We start from the raw sequence: 17,546 nt of genomic DNA, 5'->3' as shown, positions 1-17,546 counted from the left end.
TTTTAAGTTTATAATTATTGCCAAGTAATTTAGTAGAATAGATGCAAAACATAAAATTTTCAAGGAATTTTCTCTTTTTAAGGATATCCCTCCCATTAATTAGAGCCAACTAAACTTTGACTAATCAGTTTGGAATAAGCTAGTTTTCACTTGGTAAGATATGTTCTCAAACTCAAAACCTCATATTAATTAGAAATAACCCTCTTATCGTTTTACCATTTATTTGGGCAACAAATAAACAAAGGGATTCAACCAGGTTAAATCTCTTGACTAATATTGTTAGTTCATGAGCTTTGTTGACTTGAGATTTGAGAACCATAACAAACATTAACATAGTTTAAATAGTTATTACTTAGGATATCCAACAAGATATGCTTGATTTCAATGTCTACCATCTTACTATCTCCAAACACTTTTCACCTTTTTCATACTCCATTCGTTCCTAAATAATTAACACGTTTACCTTCAAAGAAAATAAAATAGTTAACATGTATAACTTTTTCCACTATTTATATACTAATTTCGACCCTAATTTTCTTTTAGTAACATATAATTATTTATTAATGCAAAGTTCACAATATCAACTCTACTTTTAGTTACATCTTAATTTCAATTCATTTCAGCTCCAATCAGTTCAATGCAGTTTAGTTCCTAATCTTCTTCTCTTATAAACAGTTCAGTTCAATTCAGTTCAGCGCTCTAATCGGTTCAGTCCAGTTCAATAAATCAGAACATACCCTTAATCATATTATTCAAACTAGTGCATTATGTCTCAAGATTAATAATTATGTCAATTATTCAAAAACCGAGTAAACATAAAATACAATAGATTCATCACTCATAGACTATAGAAGTTGCCTCCAAATGTTACAAAGTCTAAAATTCCAAATCTTCTCACACCCTAAAAAACACAAAACATTGGGGGGTTTTCAGCGCGGTTTCCCCCCAATTTTCACTCACTTTCTCCGTACTCTTTCTCTTCGCCCTCACTCCAAACTATCGGCATTCGGCGCCCAACTCCATTACTCAACCAAGGTAAAACCTTCAATTCATGCACCCTCCCACATTTTCTCTCTCATATTCCCTCTTTCTCTCTCTAAAACTCACCAATTTCTGGGTTTTCCAAAGGGTGAGGAGGGTGAAGTAGAATGATGTCAACTGAGGAAGAAATTGCTTTGCGAGATGTCACTCATGCTGGTCTTGTCGTCAGTGACCGCATTAGCCGAGACGTCTCGACTCGTATCGACCTCGATGAAGCTTTGGATGCTGCAAGATATGCTAGTCATCCTTACACTACTCACCCTAAAGAGGTATTGTTAATTGTTATTTGTGAATTGTGAATTGGGTTTTTAATTTTTCTGGGGTTTTAGTTTTTTTGTGTTTTTTTCTTGGTTGATTGAGTATTGAGTAAACCCAGTTGATGTTTTTAGGGAATATGATAAGAATAATTGGGTTTGCTTTGAAGTGGATTTGATTTGAATTTATTGATTGGGTTTATTTTCAAGTGAATTTAATTTGAATATAGTGAGTTAATTCAATTAATCTTTTTGCTCTTGCTTATTTACATTTTGTTTTTGAATGTAATTTGTGCTTTATTTCGAGCAATTTATTATGATTTCTTGTTTGGAATTGTGTTTTAAGTGTTAATGAGGAAAATATTTTTGAGCATTGGTTTTGTTTTCATGTCAAATTGATTCATTACCCATTAGTTTTTTTGGAAGAAGTGAATGATGAGAAAAGGTAAAGAAAGGATACAGTGGAAATGTAAGGGTCCGTTTGGTATCACTTTATACGAATGTGTCATATAATGAAACAATTGTTCAAACTTATTAAAATCATGTTAATTTTGAAAATTGGCAACAAAAAAGTGTACAAATCCTTTTCTGGTATCCTGTTTTTGTTTTTGTTTCTTTGATCAAAAAACAATGACAAACAAGCTCTAAGGACATTTGGTTGATTTGTATTTAAGAAATTGAAGAAAAACAATGTCAGTATCGTATGTGATCGTTTTGAAAGATTGTATTTTTTCGCCCCGAAATTATAAATCTTACTATCAAGATAATATCCGACATATTAGGTACTTCTCGCGTCACACAATTTGATGATCTTCACATGATTTGATAAGAATGATAAGCACAACCCACATTAAGGCAATAATAGTTTTCACTTTTCTATTTTTTAGCAAACGAGAAACTTAGTAGACCTAGGAAACCTGTACAATTTGGAGAAGATCATGCAAATCCACAAATTTGTTGTGAGGGTAGGATAAGCTTGGGGACTAGGCTATGTGAACATAGAGACTAATTTTTTGAACATTTGTTTGGTAAGAATCAGCTAACAATAGAAAAAGTTATATGACTAATACATTTTACAGTTACTTTTTTTGGGTATTATAAGTGGCCTTTTTCTTAAAAAATGAAGAAATATTTACACGTGTAATTATTTGAAAGTTATTCTTTCTCTTTATTGTAGCTGTTTAATTTTATATACAATACTACATAGTAGACTTGGGACCTATCTAACAGCATAGATAATGTGAAGAAACCTGGACAATCTAAAGATCATGCTAACTTGTAATTTCATTGAAGGTGAAGCGTTACTTGGCTTTGTTAACATAGACACTAATTCAGTGATTTTATCTGGCCCAGATTTTTATCCCTTTACCCCTAAGCATTTTATAAGTATCTTTCATTCCGCTTGCTCTTTCCCTATACTTGTATCTTTGGGAATCAAATTTTGGAATTCCGAAAAGAATTTCATCAAGTTCAAGATATTCATCAAAATTAGAGCATGAACAACTTAAATGAGGAGCTGGAAGGCTTTTCTATGTCAATTTTATTAATAATTTTGTGATGGAAAGTTTATGTAAACCTTGGGTCAATCCTTTTTTAAATGATGGGCCAGTGGTTTCCATATTTGTTGTTAAATCACAGGGTAATTGTCTATTGCAAAAAACAGTATATACTGAGTGAACAGGAAAAGGTTCTCTAACTTTCAGCTAACTACCTCAGTTTTTAAATGTTTCTGCTTATTATCAATTGATCTTCTTTCTCGGGCTTTAAAATTATCAGTTCCTCCCTTAAAATTTCACCTCATTTAATTATTGGACCTTCAGACTATTAATTTATCCTATATATTGTGAAAATATTTTATTCTTTGGCGTCTTCTCGTTTTGTTTCGAAATTATTCAATTCTTGTTTCTGGCATCTTATTCAGTATTTGCTATTCCAATCATATCTTTTATCACTTCAATTTTGACTTTTAATCTCTTTTGGTATAATTGCTCACCTGACCATCCTTATTTTTTTCACCTCTAGCTTATGGTCCTATGATAGCTTTATCTTCCACACCTTTATAGGGTCTACAATAGTTTCTGTGCTATTTAATTTTATAATTGCTTAAGACTTCTCGCCACTTCTCCATCAAGGTTTCTAGCATTAGAGTAATGCACAATATGATCCATAATACCGCCATTTGAATGTCCCACACCTAGAATTTGAATACATAATGTATTTTTGTGTAGTTTGGGGGATAATGTGTATGGTTGAAAGAATCATATGCACACAAGGATAAATTTAAGCCTAAAGGAACCACCAAGTATCAAACAAAGAACACAAGTTGATTACTGCAGTTTATAGGCCATGCCATCCACTAATTAATGCACTTAGACAAGCTTAATGATTTTAATCACCAGGTTAATAAAACAATTGTTTTAAACTAAAACAAACAAAGGAACTTTTATTGATTTAATCTGAAAATTCAATATGAGAACTTACAACTATATCCCTTTATATAGGGCAAATTATATTTCTAGAACATTTCTAAAATAATTAAATAACTAAACATTAATAATTTAAACAAACCTAATTATAAAGAGTTTATTTTGAAAATCAAATCCTATCTCTATCTATTTTCGACCCACTATATTAAAAAATTAGGATTAATAGATAATTTACCTGAGTTTGATTTAATTTGTAAAATACTCCAAGCCTAAAAATTAAAATGACTAATAAAATAACTAATATATAGTCCACGTTAATCCTGCATCAGGGGCCTGCTGAAATATATTGTGAGCAGAATGAGCACGCTGGATTGTACTTAGATCTCAGAGTGGTGCTTATTTTGCTGGAAACCAGATCATTGATTAATGATTATCTGAAGATAACCATTCTCTGAATGGCTGAAAGAATTTTGTATGATGTAGGGAGGAATTGTAGATAAGCATGGAAAAAATTGATTTTGGTGGGCTTTTGTGGATGTAGACTTCTTATCTACAACAATGCCTTCTCACAAGGCATCTAGAGTACAAATTACCCGGACTAGATTTTGTAGCAGATAATTGGTTAGGTAACAGAGGCACATGTTCTATCTATTTAGTTGTAATTTCTAGGGTAATGTTGTGAATATTGTGATTAATTTTTATGCTAAGATTAAAGTGTTTAGAGCATGTTGCTAATCTCTTGCCAATAGAAAGTTGGGGAGCTTTTAATTTGACCAAAACATTTATGTGTCTGTTAAGGTTCCATAAATCACTATAATGATGAACAGGTACAGTTCACATCGAGAATTGGGATTTGTGTAAGGTGATTTTGTTGTCTGCTGCAAGTTTACTTGTGTTTTGTAGAATTTCGATTAAAGTACGACATTCGATTCTTGATTGTGTGTGTGTTTTTTTTTGGGTCTAAAATGAATAATCCAAACTTACGGATGCTTATTTACGTTGCAGTGGCCTCCATTAGTTGAAGTGGTAGATAGCTGGGAGTTACCTAATGTTCTTGTGGAGAGGTATAATGCTGCTGGTGGTGAAGGAACTGCTCTATGTGGAATTTTTCCTGAGATACGTAGGGCATGGGCATCAGTTGACAACTCTCTATTTCTTTGGCGTTTTGACAAGTGGTAATTACATTGATAAATATTTTGCATCTATTCATGATACTTCTTTTTTAATTCGAGGCTACCTAGAAGAACAAAATGATTGGCTTGGAGAATGCACAGGGGGTGGGGTTTCCATCACTTTCATGGATACTTTTATTAATTATTATTTTGATTATTAATTGTTTTTATGAAATTGCTATATTCAACATCAACAAATTACAAGCTTGGCTTAGTGTTATTCTGATCTTTATGAGTTTTTATTGGCCATGTGCTGGGTTCATTTTTCATTGTCAGTAATTTTCTTTTTCGACCTTTTTTTGCACTTGCCTTCAATCATGGTATGGTTTGTGATGTTTCAAAAAAAAAAAAAAAATGGTATGGTTTGTGACTTTGTGTGTTGGTTTGTATCTTAACAATAGCTTTACTGTTTACTGATATACTATGTTACTTCGTCACAGCTGTTTTGGCTTGTACTCGGGTTGACATGACACGACCCTATTCAGGCATGTAATCTGTGAGTGGTATGAAAATGAACTGGCACAATGTCTTAAATTCGCACTATAGTAATGTTAAACCCTAGATCTAAAAATCAAAATATCAATCTGAGAAAAGAAAATATTAGAGCATGGACCTTCTGTTTCTTAAAGAATTGGAGAGAGGAAGACCAAACGGGGGTGGCGGGGGGGGGGGGTTTCATTTTTTAGACTTCCCTCGGTTTATAATTTTTATATATCTCCATCGTACCAATGTAGTCTGTATTGAAATCTTAGTTAACCATATCATAAAAGGGCATATGAATGTACAAAGAGTAGGTTAGTAAATTTAAAATAATTGGCCTATTGCTTAGTGATGAGGAGAAAATAGCTATGTTTTATTTTATTTTTTTATTTTTTTTGAATAAAAGAGAAAATAGCAATGTTTTATTGTTCTTTTTTAATTCTAGTTTTATTTTATATTTTTATATGGGGGATGGGGGTGAAGGAAGGGAATTTTTTTTTTTTTTTTTCCCTATTTAGTCTTTTACACAACCACTGTCCACTGGTTATGTACACCACCACCACAATCATCCTGTGTGAATCTTAGGTTTTGGGTGACAATGATTTTTTTATTAGAAAAAGGAAGTGCATGAATTGTATAACATCAAAGAGAATAAGAATATGTAGTGTGTTTTGTAAAACTGACTAAATCTGTTGGTCATTTCATTTTCTGAAGTTTGCATGTTCTATCTGCCTTGATGTTTGATTTCTGCCTTTGAGTAACTAGTCTTATTTAATCTCATTGTAATCTATGTGTAGGGATGGGCAATGTCCTGAGTACAGTGGAGAGGAACAAGCTATATGTGCTGTGGGCCTAGTTAAATCTAAACCTGGCGTTTTTGTTGAAGCTATACAGCATCTTTTGGTGTTGGCTACACCTGCTGAGGTATTTAAATTTTTTGTGCAATCATCCAGATAATACTCCCTCCGGTTTTAATGAATGTTCCATTTTGACTTTCATGTTTGTCAATGAATGACTTCGGCTATTATAGTTATCTCTAACTCTTATAAGGCTATTATTATAAATTGTGAAAATTTGATAATTCTTATTCTTATATGGAGACAAAACAAATAATAATTTACCTTATATTTAGTTTTATCTATTAGTTGAAAAGGTGGTAAAAGTATGACATGTAAACAGTGCAAAAGTGAAAGTGGAACAATGAATTAAAAAAAAAAGAGGGAGAACTACTTTAAGATGATATATTGGATTTAACCTTTCATTAGTTAGATCTCTTACCAAGCATCAACTTAAACAACATTTTGCATATGCCACTTGACATCTCGCTTGTTCTTGATATACATTTTTTTCCTTTCACTCCCATATTACCGTCTGATTTTCTGTTACTTGGATGTGAAACATGCTAGATCTTTTTTTGGCATTCTATTGATTGGATGGAACTTGAAGTGGTCAGCTGGATTATCTATTATGTGTTCATCTGTTATTTGCTAGTGGGTGGAGACATTAAAGTGCTCCAGTGTGCTCAAATTGAGCTACCTTTGTAATTTTGCCTTTTTTTTTTGGGATATTTAGATAATAACACCACGTAAAAAACCCCAAATTTTAATTAACACCAAAAAAAAAAAGGTTTCACCACCGCTTAACTTTGCCATCCAATATAACCGTTAACTATACATGTGTCAATCATCTATTGGATTATAAAAGGAAAAATTGCCAAGAATAATACAACCTTTGGCCCATTTTTTAAAACTAATACTCCCTCCGTTTTTTAATACTTGCTCCACTTTCCCTTACGGTTGTTTTTAAATACTTACTCCATTTCCTTATTTAGAAAATTTTTACAATATTTAATTTATTTCTCTCAACAAGTAGACTCAACATAAATATTATTTTATTTTTTTCATATTCTTTCTCCAATTCTCTCAACTACTTTTGCTTTTTTATTTTTTATCAATTCTCCTAAAACTCCGCGTATAGAGAAATGCAACAAGTATTCAAAAACAAAGGGAGTACAACCTTTGAATTATACTTGAATATTACAAGTTTACAACCAGTGGGGTCTCAATTTTAAACAAGACAAAAAACTTGTAACCGGTTAAATAGGTTGGGCATGACACGTGTCGTCATATAATTGGTGACTTTTTTCCCTTTTCTCTTTCTTCGTCCTTGACTCCTTTCTCTTTCCCTCTCCATACGACCATACTTCTGGCCACCTTCCCCTCCCCGATACACCTCCCTTTCCGGCCACCCCTCCCCTGCCCACCTCTCTTTCCCTTTCTCGCATCCCCCGCCTAGCCCATCTCCCTTCCTCGCATCCCCTATCGTGCCCCCGCGAGCTCGCCGCTTTCACCTCTCCGTCAAAACCCAGAAAAAACCCACCACCTTGCCGCTTTCTTCCTTTCTCTTCCCCCCTCCAATTGATGTTGATTTGCGATTGTTGCTGCTGATGTTGATTTGCGATTGTTGTTGATGTTGATTTGATTTGGATTACCAATTGATGTTGATTTAACTGCTGAATGGGGGTGGCGGATTGGTGCTATTTGGTGGCGTTGGCTATGATTTGGTGTGCAATTGGGGAATCGGTGATGCAGGGCTGGTATTGTTGGTGCAAGGAGAAGGAACAGCTGCTGGTGGCTGCTGTTCGTGAAGGAGAAGGGAGTTGTGGTGTTCAGGTAGGAAATTCCGGCTTGTTGGTGGCTGTGGGAGTTTTTGTTGGTGGTAGTTGGCTGCAGTGGCCGGGAAGGGTGCTTGTTGGTGGCTGTGGGAGTTTTTGTTGGTGGTAGTTGGCTGCAGTGGCCGGGAAGGGTGAAATTGGGGCTGCAGAAGGGTGGGGGTGGAATTGAGGATGGTTGGTGGGTTATGAGGGAGTTTTGGCCTGGTAGTGGGGGTTGGCAGCGATGGTTGGGAAGGGGGAGGGGCGGTTCTGTTGGTGGAAATGAGAGCGAGTGGTGCAGTGGTGGTGGGGATGGAGAGAGGGGGTGGTGCAGTGGTGGAGTTTAGGGAAGGAGAGAGAAAATGAATAAAATCTTATATGAGCCAATTATAAAGACACGTGGCATGATTAACTTTTTTATCAGGTTGCATCCGGTTATGTCTCCTTTAAAATTAAGACCTCTAAAGGTTGTAATATTCAGAAATAATCAAAATGTTGTATTATTTAAAATAAAAAAACGACCCAAAGGTTCTATCTCTGTATATGTGTCCCTTAGAGCTGTTTAATGAATTTTTGAACTCTAGAACTATTTCATTTGTTGCTTGGTTGAAAAGAAATATTGTATACGAAACATTGTTTTCACCCACCTTTTGAATTTCAACATTTTTCCATGCATCTTTGGTACAAAATAAAGTGTGTGTGCTTTTTTTTAAAAAAATTATTTATTTATTTTATACAATCTCTTTACTTTGATGAATTCACTTTTTAGTTTGGATAAGTGTGAGATTTTAATTTTTCATTTAGCCACATTCTCTTGTCTTGATAAAAAGTGAGAACTTGGTAAGTGGAAAGGTGACCTGGAAGTGTCATTACTGTCATTACGATACTTCAGCCTATAACAAGGAAGATCATATAAATCACCAGAGAAAGCTATGCCCATTTGTGATTTTTGTTATTGCTATAGCTCACTTCTAAAGTCTGGTACTTAAGTCATATAAATGCGACTTTTAAAATAGTGGCCATTTCATTTTTGTAAATGAGAAGATTATTTCATTAAAGCTTGAATAGGAGTTCTATTAGAAATATAAGAATAAAGAAATTATGTTTCACCTCTTATTGGATAAATTATTAAATGTACGATCGTCTATTTGATGTTAAAATAATGTGCCTAATGGAGTCTCTTACTTTCCATGTATACATTTACTTCTTTTGGCCTTTAATATGATGTTTCCCTTGTATTCTTTTGGGTGCTGTTGGTTGCTAACAAGATAAGATTTCAGTTAATTCTTGTAGGAGTTTGCTGTTCAGGAACAGCTGATGGAACTGATCCATATGCGGAGCTCTCTTTACAGCCACTTTCTGAATATACAATTTCATCTGAGGGAGTCACAATGACTTGTATTACGTGCACTGATAAAGGTCGTATTTTCTTAGCTGGTCGTGATGGTAACATTTATGAGCTGTTATACACAACAGGATCTGGTTGGCAAAAGCGTTGCCGTAAAGTATGCCTTACTTCAGGTCTTGGTAGCGCCCTTTCGAGGTACAAATCATCTATCTGGTGTAGCTGGATAAAACTTCGTCATAATGTTTTCATTACAACCTGCTATGTCCTTTGATATTAATCTATGGTTTATATACTCTTATTCCACATGTTTATTGTTTAATCACTTTAATGTTGAACCGAAGCCATTCCATGATCTAAAGCATATTTTTTGCTTATACTCTGCTTTTGTATATGTCCAGATGGGTTGTGCCAAATGTCTTTAAATTTGGAGCCGTTGATCCAATTGTTGAGATGGTTTTTGACAATGAAAGGCACATATTCTATGCAAGAACTGAAGCTATGAAACTTCAAGTTTTTGAGTTGGGGCCAAATGGAGAAGGACCTCTCAAAAAAGTGGCAGAGGAAAGGAACTTTATAAATCAGAGGGACCCAAATTATGGAGGTAGACAGTCAACAGGGGCAAGAGCTACCAGTGGATCTGCAAAACCCTCTATAGTTTGCATTTCACCTTTATCTTCACTAGAGTCAAAATCTCTTCACCTCGTTGCTGTATTATCTGATGGGAGAAGAATGTATTTTTCTACTGGTTCTTGTGGGTTTAATGGTTCAGTTGGAGGTCTGCATGAATATTCTGGTAACCATCATAGGCCAAGTTGTTTAAAATTTGTTTCAATCAGACCTTCTCCTCCTCTGGGGGTCACTGGTGCACTTGGTTTTGGTTCTGTTCCTCTTATTGGTCATGCTCAGAGTGAAGATCTCTCTCTGAAAGTTGAAACAGCATATCATTCTGCTGGAACTCTTGTGCTGTCTGATTCCTCACCTCCAAATGCATCCTCTCTTCTTATTGTTTGCAAAGATTACACTGCTCAGTCTTCTCCTTCAGGGAATATGGCGACTAGTGTCAGGAGTTCTCGTGCTTTGCGGGAAACTGTATCTTCTCTGCCTGTAGAAGGCAGAATGTTGTTTGTAGCAGATGTTTTACCCTTACCAGACACTGCATTAATGGTGCAGTCTCTTTATTCAGAAGTTGAGTTCTTTGGTTTGGGTAGCTCAGGTGAGTCACTGGAGAAAGCGTCTGCAAAATTATGGGCCAGAGGTGACCTTTCGACTCAGCATATTTTACCAAGGAGGCGGATTGTTGTATTCAGTACCATGGGCATGATGGAGTTAGTTTTTAATAGGCCAGTTGACATCCTTAGAAGGTTGCTGGAATCCAACTCACCAAGAGCAGTTTTAGAAGACTTTTTCAATCGCTTTGGGGCAGGAGAAGCTGCTGCAATGTGCTTGATGCTGGCTGCAAAAATAGTTGATACAGAAAATATTACAGGCAATATTATTACTGAAAAAGCTGCTGAGGCATATGAGGACCCTAGATTTGTGGGAATGCCCCAACTAGAAGGTAGTAATGCATTGTCAAACACAAGAACAGCTGCTGGTGGGTTTAGTATGGGGCAGGTAGTTCAGGAGGCTGAGCCTGTATTTTCAGGTGCCTATGAAGGGTTGTGCTTGTGCACGGCAAGGTTGCTTTTTCCACTGTGGGAGCTTCCTGTTATGGTTATAAAAGGTGGTTCAGACTCTGATCAATCTGAAAATGGTGTTATAGTGTGCAGACTATCTGTTTCAGCTATGCAAGTTCTTGAAAACAAAATCCGTTCCTTAGAGAAATTTTTTAGATTACGTAAGAATCAAAGGAGAGGAATGTATGCACGTGTTGCTGGCCTTGGGGATTTGACAGGCTCGATTTTATATTCAAGTGGTTCAACGCTAGGGGGTGGTGACAGAAGCATGACAGGACATTTATTTGGGGGTTATTCTCGTAATATGGAGTCTGCTGATGGACTTGCATCTAATAGAAGACAAAGGCTGCCTTACAATTCTGCAGAACTTGCTGCTGAGGAGGTCTGCTTTTGCTGTTTTTCCCTTATTAACCATAAAATAATGATTCTTATCTGAGTTTTTTTTTTTTTTTTTCCTCTTCTTTTTCCTGTACCCTGCAGGTAAGAGCAATTGAATGCCTTCGGCAGCTGCTGCTCAGATCCAGTGAAGCTCTTTTTCTGCTACAGCTGCTTTCATTGCATCATGTGTCACGGTTAATTCAAGGTTTTGACGCTGACTTAAGGCGTGCATTAACTCAAATGACTTTTCATCAGCTTGTTTGCTCTGAGGAAGGTGATATGCTACCAACTAGGCTCGTCTCTGCCTTGATGGAGGTAATACGGCTTGTGGGACATTAAAAAATGAGTACCAACTCAGTTTTGTTGTGTCTTCCTTCTGCATTAATTAATCTTGTTCTTTTGCTGCTCTATTCCCACAGTATTATACTGGTCGTGATGGTAGGGGGACTGTGGATGATATTAGCGGCAAACTGCGGGAAGGTTGCTCAAGTTACTATAAGGAGTCTGATCATAAATTTTACTTAGCTGTGGAATGTCTTGAGAGAGCTGCTATATCTTCTGATGCTGAAGAGAGGGAAGCTCTTGCTAGGGAGGCCTTTAATTTTTTGAGTCAGGTCCCCGAGTCTGCGGACTTGCGCACAATATGTAAAAGATTTGAGGACCTGAGGTAAGCTTATACCAAAATTCTATTCCATATGTGTCTTAGTCAAGCGTACTTGCTAACAATCAAGGAGTTGCAGATTCTATGAAGCTGTTGTGCACTTGCCTTTGCAAAAGGCTCAGGTTCTTGATCCTGCTGGTAATGCATCTAATGATCAAATAGATCCAGCAATCCGAGAACGTGCTCTTGCTCAGCGTGAACAATGCTATGAAATTGTTACTGGTGCTTTGCGTAACCTGAAAGGAGAAGCATTTGGTTCTCCCACTAAATCTGCATCTGCAAGATCTGTTCTTGATCAGTCCTCTAGAAAGAAGTATATATGTCAAATTGTTCAGCTCGCTGTCCAGTCATCTGATAGAATCTTTCATGAGTATCTCTACCGAACTATGGTTGATCTAGGTCTGGAGAATGAGCTTTTGGAATTCGGGGGTCCTGATTTGGTTCCTTTTTTGCAGCATGCAGCCTCTGAACACAAAGATGAGGTACATTTGAAACTTCTACTGTCATATTTGTTCCTCAGTTTTTCTTGGTGCCAATTCCTGCTTTTGGTATTGCCTTCAATGAATAATTTTTGAACCTTAAATCATTTGGTTTGATCTTCTTCGTTGTTGTATGACAATGTACAGTGGGTGTGATCTTTTACTTCAGTTTTTAATATTCTTGTTCCTATATGTATATTTTTTTTCACGGGTAGTGGGTGCGGTCTCTAACTTACAGGTACGTGCTGCTTCATCAACTACATACCCTACTTCTGCAATGGGTCATATGGGTGTCCGTAATTCTTTTAATCAAGCCAAATATCTAGATCTCCTGGCACGTTATTACATCATGAAACGCCAGCATTTGCTTGCAGCTCATGTGTTGTTGAAGCTGGCAGAAAGGCGTTCCATAGAGGATAGAGATGTCCCCAGCTTGGAGCAGAGGTTAGTGCTCTAATTCTGTATTTTAACACATACCTCTCCCATTAAACAACTTTAAAAATAAAACCAAACAAAACATCCTTTGTTGGACCCTGTAGAGCAGGATGACATAATGAAGAGGGAGGCTCTAGCCATTCTACTACCATAACATTATCTTTTCTTGATTGCTTACTATTTCTTGATATGCCAATTAAACTATACATGATTAGTTTTTGCACATTGTCATTTCAGGTGTCAGTACTTAAATAATGCTGTTTTACAAGCAAAAAATGCAAGCAATAGTGATGGTTATGCGAGTTCTGCAAAAGGTGTCTATGATGATGGATTGCTTGATTTACTTGAGGGAAAGCTTGCTGTAGTGCGCTTTCAGATAAAGATCAGAGAAGAACTGGAGGCTATTGCCTCACGGTTAGAATCACGCACTGGAACATCAGAGTCTGGTGAGAATGAAGAGACTACTGAAAGACGTGAAGTTAATTTGGCCAGCTCCATGAGGGAGAAGGTGAAAGAGTTATCATTAGAATTGAAGAGTATCACTCAGCTGTATAATGACTATGCTGTTCCTTATGAACTTTGGGAGGTAGATTTCTCCTCTCTCATTTGCTGATACTACTACCCCCCCCCCCCCCCCCCCCTCCCCCCTCTTCCCTCCCCTGAACATATATAATTTAATACATAGTGCTTGTCTTGGAGTATGTTTCATTGAATTCATTCTACCTTTCTATATATGATTGTGAGGCATGTTTATCTCTTGAAAGCTGCCACAATGTTTTGTTGTTGGATATGCTATGCATACATGGGTACCGTGAGAAGTATAAATTTTAGATACATGACACTTTTTTTCGATAAAGTTTCTTGATGCGACTGATAGTTGATAAATAGTTGTGAGGAATACTTTGTTTAGGGATATGCTTTTAAGATTTTCTATTTTGGAAATTGGAAGAGGTTTGAGTTTTTGAAGTTATAGTATATTAGTGCTTAAGATATTTCCTTTGAAATTTGATGTCTTATGGCATAGCATGCCTTCATGCACAAAAAAGTAGTTGTGCTCTTTTAAGTAATGTTAGCATTGGAAAATCATTCCTGTGTTCTCTTCACTGTTATTTTTCTTCTTTGGTATAGTACTATAGTGTAGGGCTCGATTAATTGCTCAGGTGGAGCAAAATTTTCTAAATTTCTTAACATAATATTGTATCAACTCAAGTACTTTTTATTTCTAGGGCTACACAATTTTTCTGATGAAATTCCGCTTTGATGGGGGAGGGATCCTTCAAATTTAGAATCAATTTGAGTAAAATAAAAAACCTAAGATTGCATGCTGTTGTAGGAAGAACTGTTAGAGAAGTATGTTAAGAATCTTGTGGGGCTTCTTTCTTGGCAATATCAAACTGATGTAGAATTTTCAGGAGCAAGTATATCCTCAGGTTCTCCATTTCTCCTGACCACCCCTTCAGTAAAGTATTTGAATATGCATCTGATTTGTTTATATTAACTACTAACCATAAGCTATAATTTTCTGGCTAAACTATGATTTTGAATGTTCTTAAATCCTTATCCTTAATGCCAATTTGATCCTTTGCTTAAACTTTGAGGTGAAAGTTTACTTATTTATTTCAAAGTTTCTTCATCAAGCAATAAATTGGGGGGGCAAGGGAGTATCATTTTTCTTTGATTCAAATCAAAATGTCTTTCTTTTAAATGACATTTTGGAAATTTTACTGCATAACTTAATTTCTCTCCTTTATGCTTTGTTATTCAATCTTAAGTTGTTTTGGCTCTGTATTTGATCCGCAGGTTTGTCTTGAAATGTTGTATTTTGCAAGCTATTCTGGTGATACTGACAGCAATATTATTAGAGAAACTTGGGCCAGACTTATTGACCAGTCTCTTTCAAGGGGTGGTATAGCCGAAGCTTCTTCAGTTTTGAAGAGGGTTGGTCCTCGTCTATATCCTGGAGATGGAGCTATGTTGCCGTTAGATACATTATGTCTCCATTTGGAGAAGGCTGCACTGGTATTGATGTTTACATGAATGACCTTTAGTAATGTTGCTTACAATAACTGTATTTTTTGAAGCTGTGGATCAACTAATTTAAACTTCTGTTTTGTTTCTCAGGAGAGATCTACTTCTGGAGTTGAGTGTGTTGGAGATGATGAGATTCCACGAGCTCTCCTTGGTGCCTGCAAAGGTGCTGCAGAGCCTGTCCTTAACACTTATGATCACTTGCTATCTAATGGAGCAATTTTAACATCACCAATGCTCAAGCTACGGCTTCTTCGTTCAGTTCTAGTGGTGCTTCGAGAATGGGCTATGTCTATTTTTGCACAGACAATTGGTACAAGTTCTGTTGGAGCTTCGCTAATCTTAGGAACATACCTACCTGATCAAACTGCTGGTGGTAACCAAGGGGTCAGAGATAAAATCACCAGTGCTGCAAATAGGTAGCAATTCCTTACTTTTATTTATATTTATTTTTCTATAAAATTTGGGTTAGTTGGATTGCATGCACTTAGGTACTTCTCTTTCTATATAATCTTCTACATTTTGTCTGTGATTAAATTTTTATTCTCTTAGTCTGCTTGCTACTCAGAAAAGAAAGATGGTACCAATCCTTCTTTAATTTTTTTTTTATTCTATCAAATGACTATTGGCAGACATTATATGTTTTGGCTTTGAGTAAGTTTGTACCGCCGTGGGAATTTTGGTTTGACCTTATGGTATCTAGAGGGTGGTGGGTCTAGTGGTCTTTGTTATTTTTGGAACCTGGTACCTTTGTGACAAGGTGAGGAGATATGTGAGGAATAAATGGGATGTTGACCATCTTTGAAAGCTCCTTGTAAATTGCCAGAGCCTTTTCCTCTCTTGGTTTTATACTTTTATGCAGAGTAGGAATTAGATTTCATTTCTGTTTTAGGAATATTGTTTGGTTGCTATTGAATTTTAGTTCAACCATAATTGGTCTACAGGAAGGCCTTAGTCTGATTTGCTATCCCCTAAACATTGATATCTTTGTGTCTTGCTCTCCTCCATTCAAATGTTCTTCAGACAAACCTGTCCTTGTAGACTTGTGGCATTATTGTCTTGTCTTTTGTGATACTTTTTGTGCATTGCCTAAACTCAGTTATGTGGCTTGTTGGCTTCTTATAAGCAATTACAAGTAGTGATCTTGCTCAAACTTGAAGCATATTTTAACGTCCAAATGGCGTTGGGCACAAGAAAAGGAAATTATTGGAAACTTACCTTGTGCTCAAGAAAACCCTGCAAAGAATGTAGTTATTTGGAAAAGAAATGTAAGCACAACCCACTCGTGCTGAACTTACCCTGACTAAATGCACTGATTCTCCTTTTGCAGCTGATGCTAGTGTTCCCTCGATGTATTCTATTTGTTTCTTATTATCTTGGGATTTATTCTTATTGGATAGCAACATTGATGTTCGAATAGAAATATGGTGACTTTGCCTTTTAGGATAACAGGCTTTACTGCACTTCACAACTTGTCTAAATAGAGTGAAAGGCTGCTTACTAACTATTATGCTTACAGTTAGATGAAACTTGTACACTAATTTTTTGCCAAGACTGCCAACTTTCTTCATTAATTCTGATCTGTCATGTCAAACTTGGAATTTCAGGTATATGACTGAGGTACGAAGATTGCCACTACCACAAAGCCAGACAGAGGCAGTGTATCGTGGATTTCGAGAATTAGAAGAATCATTAATAAGTCCATATTCTTTTCCGCACTACTAAAGGTTTTGATTTTTGAAGCAATTTGTTGTATGTACTGTATTAGTATCAGCATTGATCCACAGTTCTGAAATATGATGATTGTGATTTCTGAGTCTTTGAGGCATGATTCAAAAGTTTTTCGTGTACTTCCTGCTTTCAGTTAAATCATCCCGCTTAGACGCCTTAGTTTAAGGAATAATTTGACATCATATGCCATATATTATCACCGCGTCAATCAAACCACTGATGAGGGTCCAAAATCCATTGTCCTAATACAGTTCTCTTTCGATTAGTTACTCTGTAATAGTGAAAGCCAGATTGTATCTATTCAGAACTGATTTTTATTTTTGGGTGATGAGAATATGTCATTGCACACTTTTCAAGTACATATTTTGGAATGAAATTCAGTATGTATAAAGCTTAACTTATTCTCACTACCCGTAACTCCACAAGTACGTACTAAAAAGTGTGACATGTTTGCCAATGCATGTCTTTACACACACGCATAACATTAGGACAATCAAGCAATTACATTGAAACGGAAATAGCTTACTTAATCTGCTCAAAGGGTCATTTAATCCGCTATAGTTTGCTTCCCATCTTTTTTACAGGGTGGTGAAGTATTTGAGTCGATCAACATAGCCCAGCAATTAATCCCATTTGGAAAACTTTTTCTTGACTATTAAATTTAGTTGATAAAAATAAAACTAAAAACACAGTTGATTTTATGAGATTTACATTGCTATTAGGAAGAAAATAATGAATTTGCTGAAAAGAAGAAATGTGGAAATGGAGTAGAGATGTCAATTTG

General features: G+C 36.0%; 1 protein-coding gene across 1 annotated transcript; it reads left to right on the top strand.

Annotated features, from left to right (window-relative positions):
• Nucleotides 1-923: 923 nt before the first annotated feature.
• Nucleotides 924-16,881, top strand: LOC145609712 (nuclear pore complex protein NUP155-like). Its single transcript, XM_081665174.1, has 14 exons — nucleotides 924-1,035; nucleotides 1,129-1,310; nucleotides 4,727-4,896; nucleotides 6,171-6,297; nucleotides 9,307-9,569; nucleotides 9,773-11,432; nucleotides 11,531-11,743; nucleotides 11,848-12,095; nucleotides 12,169-12,571; nucleotides 12,807-13,012; nucleotides 13,241-13,589; nucleotides 14,804-15,022; nucleotides 15,125-15,450; nucleotides 16,639-16,881. Exons 2-14 carry the CDS (start codon nucleotides 1,149-1,151, stop codon nucleotides 16,754-16,756), a joined length of 4,464 nt encoding a protein of 1,487 aa, XP_081521300.1. The 5' UTR covers nucleotides 924-1,035; nucleotides 1,129-1,148; the 3' UTR covers nucleotides 16,757-16,881.
• Nucleotides 16,882-17,546: the final 665 nt, after the last annotated feature.

Source organism: Chenopodium album, chromosome 23, assembly GCF_948465745.1.
Source record: "Chenopodium album chromosome 23, dcCheAlbu1.1, whole genome shotgun sequence".
In the NCBI taxonomy this organism is placed as follows: Eukaryota; Viridiplantae; Streptophyta; class Magnoliopsida; order Caryophyllales; family Amaranthaceae; genus Chenopodium; species Chenopodium album.
Note: the sequence above shows the minus strand (reverse complement) of the source record. Positions and strands in the feature narration are given on the sequence as shown.

Bases quoted from the DNA above. Each gene is read 5' to 3' on its own strand.
- LOC145609712 (XM_081665174.1), top strand. From the start codon at position 1,149: ATGATGTCAACTGAGGAAGAAATTGCTTTGCGAGATGTCACTCATGCT. The intron at 4,897-6,170 runs GTAATTACATTG...ATCTATGTGTAG, and splicing joins CTTTGGCGTTTTGACAAGTG to GGATGGGCAATGTCCTGAGT. The intron at 9,570-9,772 runs GTACAAATCATC...GTATATGTCCAG, and splicing joins CTTGGTAGCGCCCTTTCGAG to ATGGGTTGTGCCAAATGTCT.